Genomic DNA, 23,657 nt, shown 5'->3' with positions numbered 1-23,657 from the left:
GTGTTTAGGATAGTTTCCCCCTTTCTTTGTAGACGCATTTTGGTCACACAGTAACACCCAAGAACAATGTGCCCCACGATTACATAGGAAGCACAGGCAGAAATATCCAGAACTGTATGAAATCTTCCCTATATGAGGGATTTGCAATGTATTGATGCCAATGACCCCCAAATATGATGATCCCACTGTGAAGAACCACCTTCCTAAAATATATAGGTAACTATATAGGCCTATGTTTATAAATAAAAACCCATTTTTACTGTGTGAGAAAAATAGTAAGCTTGACATTACAAAGTTGTTTTTTATGCTAAATTGAATCATTTGCTAAAGCCAAAAGATGTTAATATCTTGAAAAATGTTTATCATTTGAAAAATTGTTTAATTAATGTATTAATTCTAATTAGTCTTTTGAAAGCTGTATAAAACAGTTTGTGTCCAATTTGGTAAATATTACCCAAATTGTAACATTTTCCAGACCATTTAATACCAATTTATATGAAACAAATATTAAAATATTTTTTTTTACACAGATCCTCAAGAACCCCTTGGCAGCCCACTCAGTGTTCCCAGACCCCAGTAAAATAAATAAATAAATAAATAAATAAATATGCAAGATATATATCCTATATATATATCCTATATATATATATATATATATATAGGATATATATCTTGCATATATATATATATATATATATATATATGACACTTTACACTATGTAGAGATAATGTGATTTACCCAATTTTACCCTACCCTTAAAAACAAGATATGTGTAACAAAATATCCATTCTGCCTTGTGGTAGACGGAGCCATCTGACCTGAGAGGACCTTCGTTCCCCCCCTCAGTACGTCTCCTTAGCTTTTCTTGGAAAAATCTCTGTTTTCTTAGTCTTGCATTCTCTCTGCACTTGTTTCCCATGCTTGTCTTCATATTCAGGGTTCAAATTTTGAAGCACATATAATATTGCTTCTGTCTCCCCACCACACACAGGTGTCACAGTCGAAAAGAGGAAGCTTGCCCGTCGAGTTAGGAATGGGACTAAAGATTAGTATCCTGATTGAGTCAATGTGATGGTCTGTATGAGCACCTGTACAGAGTTTTTTCTCACACTCATGCATTCAGAAATGGAAATTGCCAGGTCCTGCTGTTTGGTGACCTTTGGCTCAACTCAAAGCCAGCTTGGCAGAACACTAAACCAAAAACACTGATACAATGCTTAGCAGAAAAAGGAAAAATAGAGGGGAGAGAGAGCGAGTCTCTTACTCACAATTGTTTGTCTGAGATTTGACCCAAGTGGCCTATAAAATAAGTACAGTGACAGTGCATAAAAAATATGACTTTATTGAAAAAAGAAAAATAGAAACATTATATAGATGATAAGACTCTGAAACACAGTAATCCATTTTACATCTCAGTCATCCAGAAGAACAGTTTTTGGTCTCCACCAGTCACACACAGGGGCAGGGTTCTGTGCCAGCTTAGCCCCGCCCCCACAGAAGCTGAACCAATCATAACAGGCTGCAATGACAATTCAATACCATGAGACTTGAGGTAGCTGCAAATCTCAAAATTCAAAACCATTTCAAACAAGTACATCTCACCAACCTGTGGATGGCCCAGATGATGCACCAATAATTTACTGTCGATTTTCCCCGGATAGCCTGTGGTAGCAAAGAGATTCTCATTTGCCCTTGACCATCTGTAGAAGAGAGGCCACCATAATTGCTGTCATGAATGCAGTCCAGCAAATGTAAAATTATCCGATTTTTAGTAAAATGGGTGAATTTACCTGAAATTTCTTGCCCTGTCCACATGAGCTGGCCTCTTCTCAAGCGGATAACTACAGGCAAAACACATCAGGATCATCTAGGGTTTAATTCACTCTCACATTACACCATAGTCAACAAAGTTGCTAATTTTAATGTTGTAATGGTGATAAATTTGGAACTGATGTGAGACTTTCAGTTTAAAAGCTTATTTCAGCTCATTCTTTCACCTTTTAATGCAGATATCTAGATATGAAACTCCAGAGCTAAGCTGATGGGAGTTGCACATTATGGACAAATTCTTAAGTAACTCTCAGAAAGATTAACTAAATTTAGTGGAACAGGGGATTTAGTAGACAACGTGCTTGGGTTTTCTTGACCGTACAAAGCAATTCTGCTTTGAAAGCCCCTCATTACATAAACATTCTGCACCACGATCGATACTGTTGACTGTAGAGATGAAGTTGTGTTTACCTGGAGCGGGTAATGTCCCAGATCATCCAATCATTGGCCACAACTGCCCCAACCTTAATAGTGTTAGTGAGGCACCAGTCAGCTGACATGAGTGGCACCTGGCCGCTGTCCAGAGACAGAATGGCATGTTGTGAGACGAGGTCATAGAACCGTATAGTGCCTTTCTTCTCCGCCACCAACAACTGTATTAAAAGAGATAATTATGGATTCTCATAGTGTCAAGATCCTTTGGATTTAAAATGTGTTCAAAACTAAAATCTAAATTTCGTTCAACTGCTGGTCTTAAGGAAATTAAGTACATCCAAAAGGCCCGTTTGTTGGTTCAAGTCAGTCTTTTGTTACTAACCTTGTAGATCTCCTCGGGGTGCCAACAGACGCTTACACCAGGGGAACGCAGTCTAAATGAAGTGGTTTCATTACCATCAGTGTCCCACACCCTGCAGGAAGGAAGGTAGCCATATACATTTTAGTTTAAGAAAGTACAAAATGCAGACATGAAGTATGAGGATGGCTGTTATGCGTGTTCACCATAACATCTGTGCTAAAGCATGAACAGTGCTAAAGCGGTCTCTCAGATAATTTACTATGGGGTAAGAGGTAATTTGTGAACAACACTATTCCCCATATTAGGTATTAAGAAATTCACAACTTAATCCAAATAATCAGTGGTGCAAATAAAGTTGGAGGTCATGGTGACAGAGGAAATGAGCCAGCAACAGGAAACAGACTTTTGTAATGACGTCATCCCTGTCCCAATGAGTTCTTGCCCATTAAACACACATAAACTTATACAGAGCAAGTCTGAAAGTAAAAATGCAAGAGTTAGAGACTAAAAAAAGGAACTTTCAGAAAGAGGACACTAATCAGGAGCAGCTTACTTCTAATAAGAGCTCAATAGGCACACAGGAGGCAGATGCTAAAATAGCTTTTTGACAGTGAAAACACCCCCTGCCCAACACAATCAAAGTATGACTTAGACTAACTTGCACTAAAACTACAGGATGAGCAAAAATGATTGGGTTTGAATGCTTCAATAGTAAAGGGTTTCGTCAAGATTTGAAACTCTAGATCAAGTAAATCTTAAACTTCAAAACTAAGGTGTGTTGTTTAAGCGACATACAGCTTGCTTGTCATAGACATCGACTTGCTAACGTGTTTACCCAAAGCATCTTTGCGGGTAAGGCATACCTGTGTACCCTGACATACCAGTGACCTTGGTGCTGCTAGCACCATGCTCTGAAAGTTAAACTACAGGAACTCTTGACTTCTGCAGCTGACCTGGTGTTCCACAGGGAGGCAGGACTGCCAATACCTCCCAGTGTTTTCTTCTTAGGAACAAGAGGCTTTCTTTCCAAATCTGGCCTCTTGCAAATCTGTGAAGACACGCTAGGGCAAGTACAGATACAGCGAGAGGCCTGCGAGTAGATGCAATAAATCATTTGGACGGAGAAGGCTGGAGATCAGATTTTGGATGGTTTTGCTGGAGATCATATCTTGGGTTTACCACATCACAGAGGCCCGAGTGAAGAGAACCGCAAGTTCCCCAAATGAGATAAAACCATGAAAGGGTTTTCTGGGAAACTGGGGGAAGCAAAGAAGAGGGAGGAAAAAGAAGCTCACCATTAATAGGAATGACGCATAACCGCTGGCTGATGAGGTCATTAAGAAGTCTTCATTTAATGAAGCCCAAAAAGCACTCTAAAGCCTGTCTAAATGTTAGCTATATATATATATGGAGTAGATTAATATCGGCAATGGGTGCAGCACTTGGACGACAGGAGTAGATTAATATCGGCAATGGGTGCAGCACTTGGACGACATGCCCCATGCTCATCATCTCCCAGACAAGGGGCTTTGTAAGCACAGAAGCTCTGCCCAACACATTGGCCAGGAAATCCTGAATGGTCTCCCCTTGTCTGAGGCATCTCTGCTCTGATCAGGCTCATTTGCCAAGCATGAGTGAGGTTTCAAGTAGGGCTGAAATGATTAGTCGACGTTATCGACAATAAATAATTTAATGTAACATGAGATCACTTTAAACACTGATGAGAGCAGCACTGCAGCTCTCACCTGAATGAGGAGAGGAAGAATTACACGGCTCACAGTCCAGATGCACTTTAAACATTCCAAACAGCTTCAGGTGATGTATATCGCAAAGTATGAGGGAATTATAATGCAAAAACACAAAGTAAATACAAAAGCACACTCGTTGTGGAATAAGTAGAACTAGAGCTGCCGCTCAGCTGAAGCAAAACTTGCGTGTCGAGCGTCTTTAAAGGAACCTCAAATGCAGTTATTTAATACGTTATAGCTTTATAAATAACTTCAAACTCCGAAACTGGTATTTTTCTGTGCGGTCAGCGCCTCTTCTATGAGTTGGACGAATGTCCCAAGACTGAAACTTCATCCGGCTGATGCACACGGTGTCGCGGGGACGCTCATCCATAGAGAACGCACTTAATGCAGCTAGATTATAACGTATTGGCTCCCGACTTATTGAATCATAATATATGTCACTGTGCCTGTAAAAGATGGATTGAAGTGAACAGAAAGGTGAGAGAGGACGTCTTCACCCCATTATATACTACAACAAAATGTGTTTTTGATTTGTTTTGGCTTGTTTTACAATATAAATATGTAAAACTCTTTTAAAACAACGCATTTTTTTTTTTAGCAAATATACTGCAGAAGGAAAAGTTTTGAAATTTGAATATAATATTAAAAATACAAATATTTAAAAATCCTTTCAAAAAGATGCATTCAAATGACAATCAGCATATAACATATTTATACTTGTTTTTAGAGAATAGTTCTGGAATATAAGTATTTTGTCTTTACTGCACTCACAGAAGTATTAAACAAGTAAAAAATATACTTGTATACAAAATACACTTACTGTATATTTAAGATACATTCTCTTAAAGCAAGTCTAAATATCTTATATGTTGCTTCTCAATTAAATGCAGCTTGTTTTAAGGATTTTTTAGATACATTTTTAAATGGAAAACAAGACAACAAAACTATTTCTTTGCAGTGAGTTTCTTTACTGAATTTAACTTGTAAAAAAGTATTTTTCCCTTTAATTCAGTGAATGTCATTAAGAGGCATTTTAAAATATGATTTTGTCCTCTTTATTGTTAGTAAGCACTTTTAATACAACCTTTCATGTCAGGACACAAGCAGAATAATCGGTTAAGAGCTAATGATTAATCGTTGCAATAATCACAGAATAGTCGAATAATCGTTCCAATAACCCTTAGATTAATCGATTTTTAAAATAATCGTTAGTTGCAGGCCTAGTTTCAAGACCACACCACAAAAAAATGGTTCAAACTAGGGGTGCACCGATCGATCGACCACCAGTCAAAATTGGCCGATATTAGTCCTAGAATCAGGGCCGATCTTTTTTGCAGCATGCAGGGAATCACACATACACTGCTCCTCTAATAAATGAGCACTTGCTTAGCCCTTGAAGCATGACAGAGTGACCTTCGGAGGGTGAGTTGTTGGCAATTCTAAGCATTCACAAATTTAAACTTACATAATGTCTGAAATTCACATGAATATGCCATTTTGTTTTTAAAAATGTGTAAGAATTACATGAGTATGAAAACTAAATTGGCCATTTTCTACAGTCATTACGGTAGTTATTCTGATTCGCTGCACAGTGAGCAGGAAGAGAATAAAGAAGCTAACAGCTTTAAAAAAGGAATTAAACAACAAATAAACATGCAAATACAAATCTGAGTACACGTGATGTAATGTGAGTAGTGACAATTAGATGGTGTGTGGAGCGATAGACTGTTTGAGCCATCATGAGCACTTTCAGCATCTCCCTTCAACGCGAGCGTTCTTGGTGTCAAACAGGCGCTCTTTCCAGGTGCTCTCAACATCTCATCATCAGTCACTCATCCACTTTAAATCAGATTAATGTTGGTCACAGTACCATTAATATCAGATGTAACTGTTTAACCTTCAATAACGGCACCACATCTTCCATGCATTTGCTTAATAATTAGTGATTTGTGTTACAACAAGACACCAAAGACAGTAAACAAACCATAGAACCATATTAATAATTTTTCACTGGTGCAGTTTTAGAGCTTGTAATGGACATAGTTTTTATAATTTTGTAAAGTATTTCTGCTGTGTGTGATGCTCTCATAGTTTTTACTGGTGATATTGATATTGACAACAGAACTAAGCATAACTGCTTACAATACAAACAAATGTTAGCAATTCACAATTAATGTAAATTATGTTATTTTGTTAATACTAATTTCTTTAACATTAATGCATTTGGTATCACAAACAATGAGCAATATATTTTCTATAATACAGCATTTATTAATCAAAAATACAGTTGTTCATTTTAAAGTTAATGTTAGTTCATAGTGCATTAACTAATAACTTTTGATTTAAAAAAATTGAATAGTATATGTTGTAACTAACTTTAAGTTTATTAGTTCATGTTAACTACAGTAATGTTGTTAAATACTGTTAACAAATGAAACCTTGTTGTAAAGTGGTACCAACATTTGGGGCATAAACATATAACTGCAGCATATAACTTGCAAAAGTGAGGCAAATGGTACTTTAAAAAAAATATCTGGTTCGGCCGATCTTAGTGTAATTATTTTTTTTTACCTGAGATCAGTATCGGCCACAAATTTCCTGATCAGTGCACCACTAGGTAAAAGCATTTTACTCAGAACCCCCTGCCAAGCAAGAGTTCAATCAAACGCAAAACCAAAACCACCACCCCTAACAATCACCAGTGTGTTCAGGAGGGTGAAAAGTCAGCTCTTTAAAACACTGACAGAGCCAAATGAGGATCAGGACACTAAGCACACAAACACGGTGGAAAGCATCACAGGCGAAGTACTACTGATGTTTTGTGTAAGGCTCTTCAATGACTGAGGTGGCATCGTGGGATAAGAGTTGAAAGAGAGGGAAGTGTTTGAAGTCGCAGCAGATCTAAGTGGAAAAACAAGGGGCAGGTCCGTCTGGCCTGTCTGTGTTTTCCCACACTGCGCAACCGAGAACCTGAGCGGAGCATGTGATGTGATTTTGTAGGAAGGACAGGGGTAAGAAATGCTGAAACTGTGTTAAAAACTGTGGAAACAAACATTTATGGTGGCGACCCTGGTCGGGGCTAATTCCTTGTTGTCAGAGATGGTGTGAATAACTGTTCTGGCCTGACCCGTTTAAAACAACAGTGTTAGTAGTTTTGTTAGCATTCTTGTGCTCTCAGTGGCCAAAATGAGATTTTTTGTGGTTTGGTATACTTTATCAATCATGGAGAATGAAAAGTTTAAAACCTTACACTTCTGTAACAATAAACAGAAACAGATGGCAGGAGAAGCTACACTCATACACTAACAGTCTGAAAAACAGCAATCATCACCAGACTCATTTTATGGGAAGTATACTGATGCTCTTTTAAAGGGGTCATATCATGAGTAAGCAAATTTTCATTGATCCTTTGAGATAAGTTAATTAATGCACAATTAAAAGAACTTTCAAACTATTAATCATAGGCACTACAACGGATTTCCATTCGGTTCCTAATGAACAAGAAACTGACAATGAAATAAAAAAGAGCCAAAAAATTATTCGAAAATAAGACATCAAACTGCTACTCAAGGATCTCTATGTGCTGTCTTATCAATGTTTTCAGCTATATTTCTTATTGTTTTCCTGTTCTGTACATATCAGTGCAAGACGGCTTGAAGCCCTTCTTTAATGTTGTTGGTTGACAAGTGATCACAATTAAATTCTCCCATTGCTATGTGCGTGAGTTTGTGAACAAATTCCAGGATTGTAGCTTCAGTCTGTGATGAATGGTTTTGTAGTTGATACATCCACTCTGCAATCTGTTTTATAGTGTGTGCACCAACACGATTGAAAACAAAAAAACAAGTTGTAGAGTGTGATGAGCAAAGAATCCTCCATGCACTGATTGTCATCCTCAGGAATTGAGTGATGTAGATGTGTCTCAATCTTTAACAATTAACTCTGCATTCCCTTATGTGACCTGCACTGCCTACAGTAATCTTCAGATGACACGGAGGCATGCAACACTACTATAGCAAAAACCTGCTCTGATCTTCAAAAGAACCTGGATGCCCTTTCCCCTGGCACAAGGTATTATGTAACACCAGATGAAATCTTTGAAATCAAGAAGACCATAAGATAGAGGTGGTTAATTAAATCTCCAGTTAAGATATCTTAAAGCAAACAAGATGACCCTTAAAGTTCTACTGTATGTGCAAGACCAACTCAGCATGGATTTTTAGGCTGGTTAAAGCTGGTATATCATCATAGCCACAGGGTTTGGGGAAGCTTAATGATTAAGTTAGGTAAGAAGCCTGGTAGGGACACCAGCAATGTTGTACAGGCAAAGGTGTGTCAGACATGTAGGTATACTTTAATGGAGAGCCACATTTGTATCAAAAGCACAGTTAGGGTGGCCTGAGTGAAAAGGTTCATTCTCTCACATTAAACTGATCTTTCTCTTGTTTCACCATGCTGTTCCTCCTGCATCCCATATTTTCTCAATGTGACAGAATTTAAATCTTTCTGTAGATGGAGCACTCTACTGTTTTCTCTGGCTCCACAGGAGAGATAGACAGAGGCTTATGGCAAATGTTTCCTGCTTCATTCCCTTCAGTGGCCCCTCTACTCTCCCACCAAACACAGCATCTCTAACACAAAATCCAAATGAAAAAAACTACATTTGCTAAATTCTGATGGGCATGTGCAAAGTTGGTTTCAGAAGACATTCTGGGTAACACTTGGCTGTATTCTTATAAGCATGACCACAGCGAGACAGCAAATCTTGAATCATGATATCAAATTGCACATTTGAGCTGGCAGTTGAGGATTAGTAATATATGGTAACTGAGGTGGTTTGCACCTTACTGTGCTGTTGGGTGGGCCATGATTTATTTATAAGGAGACGGATATAATTTAATCAAAATAATAGGCAGCTTCTTATTGGCTAGTCTAAAGGATGTCAGGGATTACAAAAGAGGTTTCAGCATATACAGGCTCCAGCAGGGAAGCGGAGGAGAAGAAGCCCATTATTGCTGATGCTGTAAACTGAAACGCTCTCACCCCTGACTACGATAAAGATCAGAGATTCATTCTTTCATCACAACCTGAAGCTCCACCAAAGTCAATAAAACAGTTATGTGAAGCACAGAGTACCAAGAGCGCTCCCATTCTCAATGGTGCACCACCCAGATAATAAGTGTATGAAAACATTATTGCAGCGCAATGGGTAGGTGTTGACATAAGGTCAATGCTGACTCTGTGCACCAAGACATCCATTGGATTCAGAGTACATCTTCAAGCCCACCACAGTAAAGAGACATATGGTAACTGGAGAAAGCTTTCTGGTAGCATTCCCATTGATCTCAATGGCAGTTGCATGCCTTCAGTCCTGGAAATTCACAACCTGCATCCATCCACCTTTGCTTGTGCCGAACAGTTCGGAGTACGATGAGTAACAGATCCAGTGGCATTTCCACATAAGCATGGTTTGTTATGGTATGATTACAAACATACCTGGCTTGGATTTCTCTGCATGGTTAACTACATGTACTCAATAGAGCAATTGGAATGCCTGCAGTCACATGGCAATTCACAATTTTGCAGTACCACTGTGGAAAAAGAAACCATAACCATGCCGTCGAGCCCAGATCTGTACAGAACAGCTTAATAAATTCCGCAACGAAAACCATTCGGCCTGATGGTGGAAAAGATGCTATTGAGTCGTAAATGCCATGTGACTTATTCCTCTGGAGCCACAGGAAAATAACATCCTGATGTACTGACAATACTGACTGGCTAATGGTACCACAGGAATGTGCAAACCAGCAAGCCCTACACTAGCTTGATCTTGAGCTAGTGACATCAAAGGCAGAAGACAAGTCCATTTCAGGCTTTGATTACATACTACTTTTGAATGGCTGTCAAAGAAGAACAATGTTTTTTGCCTCCTGAATGCTGTAAGTACAGCCGTAGCAAAAAGAATTGGCAGTGACATAAATTTTGTTTTGCAAATTTTCTGCTTCAGTTGTTGTGGTTTTGATTCACATTGTTTCTAGATTATTGTGCAGAGTGATCAGATGCATTTTAGATAATTCCAAAAAAGCTTCATTGGCCAAAAAAAAAAAAACTAATCACAAAAACCCAAATTTCACAGTTTTTTTGGTCCTGGCACAAAATGACCAGCTAACATCATTTCACTAATATCAGCAGCACCTGGGAAAGTGTGAATGAGTGCTAGTCAGGTGAAATCACTCTATCATTCTGATTGGATTATAAGAGAAGACTGATTGCTATAAAAGAAGGGAAGAAGTGCTTCCAATCATTGTGTTCTTGTTAGCAATAGTTACCTCTAAAGAAAGAAGTGCAGCCATCATCGCTTTGCATCAAATTGGCCTCACATGCAAGGAAATTGCAGCAAAGAATATTGCACCTGAAAAAAACATTTACCAGATCATCAAGAATTTCAAAGAGAGAGGTTCAACTGCAGTGAAGAAGGCTTCAGGATGTCCCAGAGTGTCCAGCAAGCACCAAGACCATCTCCTCCTGAGGAGTCAGCTACGGAATCATGTCACCACAAGTGCAGAGCTTGCTCAATATTGGCAGCAGGTTGGTGAGACTTTTGGACAATGGTCTGGTGTCAAGAAGGGCAGCAAAGACGCCACTTCTCTTCAAGAAAAACATCAAGGTCAGACTGAAATTCTGCAGGAAGTACAAGGATTGGACAGCAGAAGACTGGTGAAAAAAATATTTTCTCTGATGAAGCCCCCTTCCGACTGTTGGGGACATCTGGAAAATCAATAGTCCGAAGAAGAAAAGGTGAACGCTACCATGAGTCCTGTGTCGTGCCAACAGCGAAGCATCCTGAGACCATCCATGTGTGGGGTTGCTTTTCATCCAAGGGAGTGGGCTCTCTCACAATTCTGCCCAAAAACACTGCCATGAATAAAGAATGGTATCAAAAATCCTGCAAGAGCACTTCTCCCAACGATCCAGGAGCAATTTGGTGATCCGTGCATTTTCCAGCATGATGGAGCACCATGTCACAAGACGAGTAATAATGAAGTGGCTCAGAGATCATTACATTGAATTTTTGGATCCGGGGCCAGGCAACTCCCCGGATCTTTATCCCGCAGAGAACCGGTTATCCTCAAAAGGCTAGTGGACAAACAGAAGCCCACAAATTGTGATCAAATCGAGCACTAATAAGTCAAGAATGGATCGCCATCAGTTAGGATTTGGCCCAGAAGCTGATATCCAGCATGCCAAAGCGAATTGCAGAAGTTATGAAGAGCAACATTGTAAATATTGTCTATTTGCATAAATTGAGTGTTTTTTGCCAAAAGCCTTTAAAACTTATGAAACGCTTATCATTGTTTTCCAGTATACCATAGAAACATGTGAAAAAATTATCTACAAATACTGAAGCAGCGAACTTTGCAAAACACAAAATTTATGTCACTGCCAATACTTTTGGCCATGGCTGTATACCAACAGGGCTTGACTGCTTGGTCCAAATTAGGTTTGAAATGGATGATGGAAAATATCAACAAAAGAGTGCAAAATATATAAGCAAACAAAAATGTTATTTGAAAATGCATTTGACAAAATCACCTGATCATGTTGAGGAAACACGGTTGCCATATCTATCCTTTAAGATAAGGATGCACCGATACCACTTTTTCTCTTCCGATATCGAAAATCTCAGTATCAGCCAATACTGATCCCGATCCGATACCAGTGTCGTTTCTTTGTATAATCAGTTTGGTATATCTTTACATTATTGTGTGGAACTAATTGGGTGTGCTCTTTAATATGTAAAGAAACACAAACCTCTTACTACACACAATTTCAATATAAATGTATAATATATTAAGAAACACTATTATTACTAAGTATACTGGATAATGTAGCAACAAAATTAACAGTAATTCCAGTATAAGTCATCAGTAGAAAAGTTTTCGTATCTGGGCTTTAAAGGATTCAGATCTCTTTTTTGTTCAATTTACTTGCAAGATATCAGCTCACTTTTCATTCACAGTTATTTTTTGGAACCCATTTAACTGAAATATTATTATAATTTGTAAACAAATAATAATATTATAATTGTAATATATAGTAATATATCTCAATCGTGTCCCTTTAACTTTTAATCCCTCACGCTTTTATTTTGACATTCCGAACTCTCCAGGAAGTCCTGTAAGTGTGTCTGTTTTTAGGCAAGTTCACAGTAGTTTAATTCGCTTCTTATTCAAATTCTGGTAAAATGCACCTCCAGTGCCTTTCTAAATGCATATTATAAGTGAACCGAACTATTGAGCATCTAAATCTGAGATGTTCGCGAGTAGCGCTCAAATATTTCGCACCGCGTGAAGGCTAAAAATAGCCGTGAGAGTGTGTGTGTGTGTGTGTAAACAGAGCAAAGCCTTTTCAATAACACGCTGGAACTGCATGTGCATTTTATATATTTACTTATTAAACACAGCCTTTTGTGATTCACAGAGCTATCACACGTCTTCAAGTGGCTTTGAATGAAATGCACAAGTCATATTAACTTCTTTAATAAAAGAAAATAACTGGATTTCTGTGAGGGAAATGATCTTCTTGGTTCTCATCCACTTGAAGACATTAGGGTTTGCGAACTGTGAAGAGAACGGCCTGGCCATTGAGTTGTGGCAGGCTCCAGTGTTGCTACATCCAGGTGTGTCAGTTACACGGTTCTGACACAAAAGGGAAGACCCGAGACTTCTGGAGTGCTCTCTTACATTACCTCCGACTGCCAGGAAACTGCACTTCAGCGGCTGATTGGTGGGGCCACATATGAGGAGCTCGTTAACTGTGGCATTGGAGAGGAAAAGCCACGGCTGCTGATTGGATTTCCACATTTAACCTATTACTTAGAAAAACTCCACGAGCAAGTGGCGGTTGACGCTTACACAGAGCCACGGCGGGCCGTGTTGTGCTTAGTGTCGGATTTCAGTGTGGAAATATGGTCAAGCCTTTCTGCATCATTAACACAGAACAGAGCACACTCACACACATATTTATTCCCTCTCTTTCTCACACTCATACACATTGCCTAAACTGCAACTAACCTGCAAGTGTGGTCATCACTGACAGAAGCTATTTGCTTTCCTTCTGTAGGCTCAAAGACTACATGATTGATGTAGCTGGTGTGGCCTTCCATCACCTAGGCAACACAAGAAATCATGGAAATCAAATTAAATTTCCATTCAGTGAATGAGTCAGCCAAGGACAAAGGGTTTGTCTCAATACACTCCCTAGTTTAGTAGTTAGTGCACTGTTCTGGGAGTCAGCCATTACTAGGGCTGTCCCATCATCAAAAATGGTTCCAGAATGAACCATTAAAATCATTGCGTATTGGCTGCTCACTACATAACACTCATTACAAACTACATAAGGAATGAGACACAACCAGAGACTATTGCAAAGTTTGGGACAGCATATTACCCTTATTATTTCTATAGTATGTACTAGGTATACAGTATGCATATTTTCTTTATGCATACTGCATAGTTTACCCAGATGACAGTACATTAACACCAATCCCAGTATTTTACCTCTTTCTTGACTTATTATTTAAATTGATTTTAAATCAAAGTTTAATTTAAACAGGTTGAAAAATTTATCAATATGCAAAATAAAAACATTTACCGCTATGATACTTGGATACCACTTATTTAAAAATGCAATGTAGTGAGATCATGTTACAGAAATGTAGCGTACGATGTATCATACTCAAGTCTCAAGTCAATATTTTTAAAAATAGTACACACAATACAGTGTATACTGCAAAGTATTTAATGAGTAGTAAAAAAGTATTCCATTCTAAGCATAGCGTAAATGTAATTTCCATGCAGATGGATGGCCAGACAGAGAGCGAATGAGAGAGAGAGACAGATTGAGCTACCTTTACATCACATCTGTTCTGGAGGTCTGATGTCCACAACCTGAGTTTTCTGTCAGCTGTTGCGGTGCAAAACCTGGAACAGGAGCACAAATACAGAACAGAATAAAACATTGCCTTTATTCCCATGAGAACACCATTTTGTGTATGTGGGTGTCTAATGAACTGCAGTCAGAAGATGAAAAGCTAGAAAGATGTATAATGTTAAAGACAAACAACTAAAGATAGAATATCATCATGCCATTTGCACATTTGTATGTTCAAAAGTCAACCAAACCTAATAAAAGGGCACTGCCACTAATCAGCAGCAGCAATTATTCACACAATTACACTAACTCACCTCTTACAAGAAAAACAATCTTGTTAGACAATCACTCACGTTTTAATGATATTACCATACCAACCACACACACAGTCATATTATATATATACCTCCTATAACTAATAAGATCACACAAATTCTTGACACAAACAGTCAAAGAGTCCAATAACCATCACATACTTCCATCAACAGGTTAATTTGCAAGTTACTTTGGCTGTGCTGTTGTGCATATAGCTTAACATCACAAAGGTACCATTAGCATAATTTACATGCAAGCATGGCTGTGTTCGGAATGAATACTATCTTACTACTAACTGAATACTGCACAGTATATACAGCGTTCCATCTACTATTTTAAAATAGTAATTGAAACAGCAGACATTATTCCATTATAAACATTGTTGTCATGAAATCATCACTTAGTGAGCAGCAGGTTATCATCTTGGAAATAAAATATGGTTATTTAGCATTTTTAATCAAATTTTGAGTAAAACATTTTTAATATTTGTTATTTCAATCGAAAAATACGTCAAGAAAGAGATAAAAATCGTGCTGATATTCTGGTTCATGCCTCACACTGCGAATGGAAAGTTAAGTCAAGCAAATTGTTGGATACAGTTTTCCATGCTGTAAGCTGTGTATACTACTCATTTTGCCGAATATAGTACACAGTCTTTGAATACTATGCATACCGAAAATGTGCATTCAGTGCACATTATACATGCAGTTACAGTAATAGTAAGGCAGTATTCTATTCCGAATATAGCCCAAGTTTTCCAGCTCTACACTACTAGCAGACAGCTAGTCAACCGGTCAATAACCTCTGACCCTTTGTGTTACACACATGCCAAGGAGACATCCATTACATTCCCAGAAGGCAGACCTACAGTCAAAGAGAAAATAACCCCAAATGACCACAGCATGACCAAGTAATTAATTTACCCTTCCCATGTTGTTTAACCTACAGGAAACTTCCCAAACTCTCCCAAGTTCACAGTTTATTGAGCTTAATGAAGGACACGTCAAACTGACAGCGTGCAATGATATTATTAGAACTCTTGATAAAAACAAGTTCAAACTACAGCTGCGATAGACACTTTCCACTCCTTGACACGAACAGAGAAATCTTGATAATGAATTGATCCTGGAAAAAGGGTTTTCTGTGATAAAAATGTGCACTGAGAAAGCATATTTATTTTAACACAAATTAGGATGTGTGGGTGTGTGTGGTAAAATATCCAAACTCATACACTCATCAATTACAAGAGGACATTTTATATTGCTATGTAGAGAAAGCATATTTATCTAACATTTAGACTCTAACAAATGGACAAAGAACCCAAAAGCTGATAGACACCTGTATGGCGTCTGGCATCAGAACTTAATTTCCATCATAATTCCAGATATTCCATTAAACACACTGACAAAATCAAAATGTGTCATTTTTGTTTGGTCCACCCAGGCAGAGACATACACACTCAAACACAGTGTAGTACCTGATGACCTGAGGGAGCTTGTCCAGACGGGTTTCGGGGCTCCATGCGATGGCATCCACACGTACACCATGCATGAACACTTGCAGAGAGGTGAACTCTACACCCTCGATCTCCGTGTCTTCCTCCTGTATAAATACAAATAGGCAGGCAGCTGGCATTCTCATGGAAACGCATACATGTTGACCACTTGAGACTGTTTTCCAGACAAGATCAAGCCAGGCACTTAATTATCATGTATTTCTGGGAATATACAGTGCTAGTTTTGCTTTCTGTACCAAAAACTACAAAAATCTATTTAGTTAATCAAAAATCTGAGTCGGAAAGATACATCTGCTAAATCATGCTGCCACTAGCACAGTACTACCTTGGAAAAACAGTAGTCCTTTACATACCACCGTTTAGTTGAAGCAAACAGTAATAGTGCATGGCTATATTCGGAATAGCCTACAACCATACTACTTGTACTATTCCTGCTGTATGTACACTGTGCAATATGCAAACTTTCTGTATGCCATGGCTATATGTAGAATAGGGATGCACCATTACCCTTTTTTCACTCCCCATTCGATTCCGATACCTGAAATCTCTGTAACGGCCCACACATAACTAACACCAGTGTAGTTTTTTGCTTAATAAGTTTTGAATATCTCACTGTGTAGAACTGATTGGGGGGGTTTTTTTATAAAATATAGAAAACAAAAAATTATTACATAAAAAATGTGTATCGGTATATATTTTTTTTAAAAAGTCTACTGGACAATGCAGCAGCAAAATTAACAGTAATTGCAGTAAATGTCTTCAGAAGAAAACAAGCCAGTTCTCTTAACACATTTTTTCTACTTTAATAGGATATCAGTCCACTTTCCAATCACACAGTTATTGTTTTTTTGGAACCCAGTCAATTTAAATATTTTTGTCATTTGTAACAATAATCTGCAATTTAAAATAATTATTATATATAATATTATTTATTGGGAGTCACGTGGCACCATGTGGGGGTCGGACGTGAGAGCGACAAGCTCTGCGCGCAACCCCAAAGTTGTTTCAGGCCACTCCACACTGATGCAGGGTCGTTAGCTGAAAACTTGTTTTTCAGCTTCTCAGTGTAGCTTCTTTTTTAAAAAAGAGGGCTTTTTTATTGATCTTGAAGGGATGTTGCAATCCACTGGCACCCCTCATGATATAATACTGGGAGGAGACTTCAATCTTTTGATGGACTCGCTGCAATCTCACTTGATGCCAAAAAGGCATTCGGGAATACTTTTATTGAATGGATTATTTTACTTGATAGACACTCGGTATCGGCGGTTCAACAAAGTGATTAATTTCAGATTATTTTAATCTGGACAGGGACACCCGGCAGGGTTGCCCTCTTTCCCCCTTATTGTTCTGTTCTGGAACCATTAGCAGTGGCAATTATAAAGGAGGATAATATTCCAGGGGTGATGGTGGGAGGTGTGGCGCATAAGCTTTTGCTTTACGCAGATGACATTTTATTATTTGTCTCTGACCTTACTAGATGTATGCCTTGTCTCCACAGGATTATTAATTCCTTTTCTAAATTCTCAGGATACAGAGTCAATTGGTCTAAACCTGAAGCTTTGGCTCTGACAGCGTACTGCTCAGTAACAACTTTTCAACCAAGCACCTTCCAGTGGCCCAACAGGGCATTAAGTATTTGGGCACTTTAATCCCAGGTAATTTGTGTGATTTACTTAATTAATTTCGATCCTTTAATAAAAAGTTTTGAGTGATCTATGATTGGGAAGGTTAATGTCATTAAAATGAATTATATTCCAAAATTCAACTACCTGCTACAATCTTTCCATGTAGATATCCTCCTCTCTTATTTCAAGCAATTTGATAGCATAGTGAAGTCCTTTATTTGGAATGGTAAACATCCCATATTACATTTCAACAAGTTACATAGGCCGACTGGACTTGGGCTAGGCCTACACAAGATTTTGTTTTATTATTATGCATTAGGTCTCAGATATTTGGCTCATTGGTCGCATCCACCTGAGAGAGCCCCTCCCTGGTTTCGTATTGAACAGGATGTTCTTGCCCCTATTTTGCCATTGCAAAGCCTTTCTATCACACCCTGTAATCTCACATTTGCATGTGGTTTGGACAAAAGTGTCCAGAGTGTTTAAATGTTCCCACAAGTATATGGCTGAACCCGAAATTGTGTATTAATAAGTCACCTTTCTGTTGGTCAGAGTGGATTGGTTACTAGAGGGGGGTTACTACACTCAGTGACCTATATGAGTGTGGAGCACTGAGATCTTTTGAAAATTTGGTTCAACATTTTAAGATTCCTAGATCCCAGTTAGGTATTCACAGCTGCACCATCTGTTCTGTACCATTTTTGGAAGTAGTGTACACCCCCCTAAAGCAGCAGATACTCTGGAAGTGGTAATTACTGTTTTTGGAAAAGGTCATGAGGCATCAGTGTATTTACTTCCTGCTAATTCCGAGTCTGGGGGATGGAGTTTCAAATTCTCTCAAGAGATTATGGGAGAAAGATTTAAACTTGGTATTAGAGGGTGTGTGGCCTAGGATTCTCTCTGGGGCTTTTATTTTGGCAGAACACTCCAGGAAGACAGAAGTTTACAGTCAGAGAGAGTATCTATTAGGTGCTTCTCATTTCCTAAATTGTGCGTCCTTGTTTCCTTGCTCATCCGTCCTAGAGCATGTGACCCGGAAACCGATCATTAAGGACATATCAATTCTCTAAATGCACCATGAGGAGGCTAGGATCGAGAACGGAGGAAGCCTATTGAGGACGCTTGAGTGAGGAAACACCGGAGCATCCTATGCGGTAGACTTTTTCAACTAAGCACCTGATGCATGCATAAACAGTTTTAATTCATGTTGCACCTTTGCAGTTTAAATAAACCATAATTGTCACATACTTCAACAGTGCATCTTAAATGATTTGGATTTATTATGAGTATATTAATAAATACATTTTTAATAACAAAGAAAAAAAATTTGCTCTAAAGTGACGTGATTTAAATTTGGTCAAAAGCATCAAGTCTACATCTAGAGATGCAATGGTCTGTCTGATGCCATTTAAGATTTTGCATCGATACTACTGGACTCCCTCTAGACTGTATAGGTTGGGTCTTAAAGACACCCCTGTGTTGGTAGTGCCAATCAGAAGACGGGGACACATCACATGTTTTTTGGGGGATGTGTAAAGATCCAAGAATTTTGGTTTTTACACTTCATTTTACAAATCCATCTTGCTTCGATTCCTCTGTCCTCGTTTCCATTCCTTCCATCCTTTCCACATTTCCTAAAAGGGTGGAGTTAGGAAGTGAGAAGCACCCATTGTGTTTTTGGTGAAGGATGCATTTCTCAGCCAGTAAAACAGTACAGTCTTTAGGAATGCATGCAAGTAGATTCCAGACTTACTTTATTCGAGGAAGTGGGTAGTGACCCGTGTCCCAAATATCTGATGTAATAACAACTGCGAAAATAATCTCCTTGTGTACCATTTCAGCAAAAGAAACAACTTTCTATCATTTACAGTTGAAAATAGCTGTCTGAATCGTGGCTCTTCTCCATTCTTATAAATGCAGCATTTTGAACTCTACGCCTTACAAGCTCCAGAGTGATTATGGGATGGGAAAGTGTCCAGTCGATCCACACTTCAGAATCTTGCCGGAAATAGTAGGTCATCAGGTTTTTCTCACTTAATGTTTTATGAATACTAAAGATTCAGACATTCTACTACATTTGCATACTTTTTTTGGCACACTAAATATTAGGGAAGTATGGATATTCGGATGCAGCGTGTGTCTGTATGTGGGCTAGTTCACAGTAGTATAATATGCTTTTTATTCAAAATCTGGTGAATTGCTCCTCCCGTTCTGATCTCAATGCATGTAATAAGCGAAGCAAAATATCGAGCATCTACACTTGAGATGTAGTTTGCGTGGAGTGCTCACGTATTGCGTGCCACTCTGAGCTGAAAACAGCAGCACGCCATCAGCCAGCGCATACTATGTGTGTGATACAACAAAGCACATGCAGACTTTATATTTATTTATTAAAAGAGGCCTTTTGTGATTCACAAAGCTGTCCTATGTCTTACTTTAAATAAAATGCATGAGTCATAAGGATTACTTTAATTGTGCTTTTATGCCATTTTTGGAGCTTGACAGTAATAACCATGACTAAAATACAGTATCGGATTTGGATCGGGCTGGGGTTGGACCATTACCCAATCTGGCTAAAAACATTTTTATTGGAGCCTATACCGATCCCTAAATCAGAATAACTACTCTTACTATTTCTGCAGTGTGTAGCATGTATACTGTGCACAGTATGCAATTATTCAGTATGCATGGAATACCCAGATGGCCTACTACTTTTGTAAAAATGTACAGTATACAGCATACACTGCGTGTAATACTGCATCACACAATGCAATGTGCTCGACTTGACCTTCCATTTCTAGTGTAATGAATTAAATGGAATTAATATAAGACACATTTTAACATCTTGATTCTGACTGAGTTCGGAATAGCATACTACCTATACTACTCTTACTACTTCTTACATATCAGTCGATGGCAGCAATAGTAAGAGTAGTATGCCATTCCAAACTTGGCTTCTGTTTTTGATCAGACTGCCCAGAGGCAAGAAATGTTTAAAAAAAATCATATAACAAAAACAATGCAAATAACCAAGAGAATAACTAGAAACCACTTACTGAATTATGTAACTTAATAAACATAATGAGGTCACATAATAACATGCCATTGTTTGAAATGTTTATCTGTGCATAAAGTGTACTCTTTTGCATACTATTGGACTATAGTCCAATTCAAATTACTGAATTTCAAACACAGCCCTCAAGTTTTGTGGAGGTGTGGATGTTTTAATGCCCCAACTCTAATTAAACACACCTGAACCAGCTAATCAAGCCAATGTTCAAATTATCATTTTAGACAGGCAAGTTGTACCAGAATTGCAACTCTGCAGTGAAGCAGCTTTTCAGGAGGACAGTTGTACACCCGTCACAGACTGAAAAATACTACACTCACCTTAAAACGACAAGTGCCTACGACCACATACTGATTTCCTCCATAAGCAAGAAGCGAGGCAGGTGAGCCACAATCATAAGGACTGAACTCCACTACATGAACGTAGTCATCACAGGACACTGAGTAGGTTGCAGAGCGGACAGTGTCATCTGGCATACTTCCATCAATAGAAACCTCTTGTCTTTGGATGAAATGGAGTTACTTATCACTGTAAATGACAGGTAACAGAGAGAAACAGGAATAAATGGATGAGTTTTGCAATATTAAATTAGAAGGAAGGGAAGATTGGAAAAGGAAAGAAATTAAAGTTACTTAATTACATAATTACTTTCTGTATTATTTTTAAGTGCTTTAGTTAAGTGCATTATGGATATCTACAGTAAATGTATGTATGCATATACTATGTTTATGTTTTTACTCCACATATAAATGGATTTAAGGGTAATCAAGAGCCAGAACTACAGAAATAAAGATAAAAATTACCTCTATTTTTTAAACTCTATAGCTCCCCATACATTTACTTTTTACAGTCAAAAGTAAGTTTCCATACACTTACAGTTGAAGTCAGAAGTTAACAAACACCTTTAAAAATTAACATCTTTTTCTCAGAATTCCTGACATTTAATCGTAGAAAATATTCCCTGTCTTAAGTCAGTTAGGACCACTACTTTATTTTAAGAATGTGAAATTTCAGAATAATAGTAGAGAACAGTTTATTTCACCTTTTATTTCTTTCATCACATTCCAAGTGGGTCAGATGCACTTTCTTAGTATTTGGTAGCATTGCCCATTAATGTGGGTCAAACATTTTGTATAGCCTTCCACAAGCTTCTCACAATAAGTTGCTGGCATTTTGGCCAGGAGTTTGGAGTCAGGTTTGTAGGCCTCCTTGCTTGCACATACCTTTTCAGTTCTGCCCACCAATTTTCTATCAGATTGAGGTCAAGGCTTTGTGATGGCCACTCCAATACCTTGAAATTGTTGTCATTAAGCCATTTTGCCACAACTTTGGTGGTATGCTTGGGTCATTGTCCATTTGGAAGAACCATTTGTGACTGAGCTTTCATGATGACATCTATTTTGTGAAGTGCACCAGTCCCTCCTGCAGCAAAGCACCCCCACATCATGATGCTGCCATCCCCATGCTTCACAATTGGGATGGGGTTCTTCGGCTTGCAAGCCTCACCTGTTTTCCTCCAAACGTAATGATGGTAATTATGGCCAAACAGTTTTTTTTCATCAGAGGACATTTCTCCAAAAAGTAAGATCTTTGTCCCCATGTGCACTTGCAAACTGTTGTCTGGCATTTTTATGGCGGTTTTGGAGCAGTGGCTTCTTCCTTGCTGAGCAGCCTGTCAGGTTATAATGATATAAGACTCGTTTTACTGTGGATATAGATACTTGTCTACCTGTTTCCTCCAGAATCTTCACAAGGTCCTTTGCTGTTGTTCTGGGATTGATTTGCACTTTTCACACCAAAATATGTTAATCTCTAGGAGACCGAATGCATCTCCTTCCTGAGCGGTATGATGGCTGAGTGGTCCCATGGTGTTTATACTTGTGTACTATTGTTTGTATAGATGAATGTGGTACCTTCAGGTATTTGGAAATTGCTCCCAAGGATGAACCAGACTTGAGGTGGTCCCAGAAATTCTTAGCCGATTTCTTTTGATTTTCCTATGAAGTCAAGCAAGAGGCACTGAGTTCGAAGGCAGTACACCTCCAATTCAGTACACCTCCTATCAGAAGCTAATTGTCTAAAGGCTTAACATCATTTTCTGGAATTTTCCAAGCTGTATAAAGGCACTTAGTGTATGTAAACTTATGACTCACTTATGACTTGTGATTATAGTCAATTAAAATTGTCTGTAAACAATTGTTGGAAAATTACTCGTGTAATGCACATAGTAATGTCCTAAACGACTTGCCAAAACTATAGTTTGCTCATATTAAATCTAAGTAGTGGTTAAAAAAATTTGTTTCAAATTAAGTGTATGTCAACTTCAGACTTCAATTATATGTTACATTAAAAACAGCAGAGTAATATGCGTTTGCTATTTGCGTTTCTAATGTACACCGATCAAGCCGAAAGCAAAGATGGCTGCATTAAAGCTTTATAAAACAAACCTGGATTATATTGATATGCTCAGATGATCTTCTGGCAGAATGAGTGAGCTCTAACGAAACGCATGCGGTGCTTGTTCTCAAATTCTCAGCGCGCCTTCTGATCACGTGATTACGTTTGTTTACTTCCAGGTTAGTGACGTAAACGTGAGGCTGGCGCTTATAAATATTATTTTAGTTAATTCTCGTTTATTTTTTAAATCTGTTTTAAATCTTTCTGTTTAATCCCCTTGGCGTTAAATATGATATTTCTTTCTGTTAAATATATATTTCTATGTTGTCATAATAAAACAATCAAGACTAAAACATTCCCATTTTTATTTTTAATAATCTGCATTTAACGTCGCATGAATTAATTATAATTCTACTTGATTTTTTTTTATTTATGCTTTCTTATACCTTCGTGTGAATATGCTTTTTTTTTTTTTTTTTT

The 23,657-nt window shown here is 38.1% G+C and overlaps 1 protein-coding gene across 1 annotated transcript; it reads right to left on the bottom strand.

The window, feature by feature from the left end:
* Positions 1-1,382: 1,382 nt before the first annotated feature.
* Positions 1,383-23,327, bottom strand: LOC127639198 (nucleoporin Nup37-like). The gene is made up of 10 exons (XM_052121101.1): positions 23,228-23,327; positions 21,101-21,308; positions 16,044-16,168; positions 14,229-14,301; positions 13,393-13,487; positions 2,589-2,679; positions 2,243-2,424; positions 1,792-1,842; positions 1,608-1,701; positions 1,383-1,520 (listed from the first exon to the last, which is right to left on the bottom strand). The coding sequence occupies exons 2-10, from the start codon at positions 21,254-21,256 to the stop codon at positions 1,407-1,409; spliced, it is 981 nt and encodes a 326-aa protein (XP_051977061.1). The 5' UTR covers positions 21,257-21,308; positions 23,228-23,327; the 3' UTR covers positions 1,383-1,406.
* Positions 23,328-23,657: the final 330 nt, after the last annotated feature.

The sequence above is a fragment of the Xyrauchen texanus genome, chromosome 47 (assembly GCF_025860055.1).
Source record: "Xyrauchen texanus isolate HMW12.3.18 chromosome 47, RBS_HiC_50CHRs, whole genome shotgun sequence".
Lineage (NCBI taxonomy): Eukaryota > Metazoa > Chordata > Actinopteri > Cypriniformes > Catostomidae > Xyrauchen > Xyrauchen texanus.
This window is presented reverse-complemented; position numbering and strand designations above follow the sequence as displayed.

Excerpts from the sequence above, each read along its gene's own strand:
- LOC127639198 (XM_052121101.1), bottom strand. The coding sequence starts at position 21,256 with ATGCCAGATGACACTGTCCGCTCTGCAACCTACTCAGTGTCCTGTGAT. Across the intron at positions 1,702-1,791 it reads GACAGGGCAAGAAATTTCAG|ATGGTCAAGGGCAAATGAGA; the intron begins GTAAATTCACCC and ends TCTCTTCTACAG. Across the intron at positions 1,521-1,607 it reads ATCATCTGGGCCATCCACAG|CCTGTTATGATTGGTTCAGC; the intron begins GTTGGTGAGATG and ends TTGTCATTGCAG.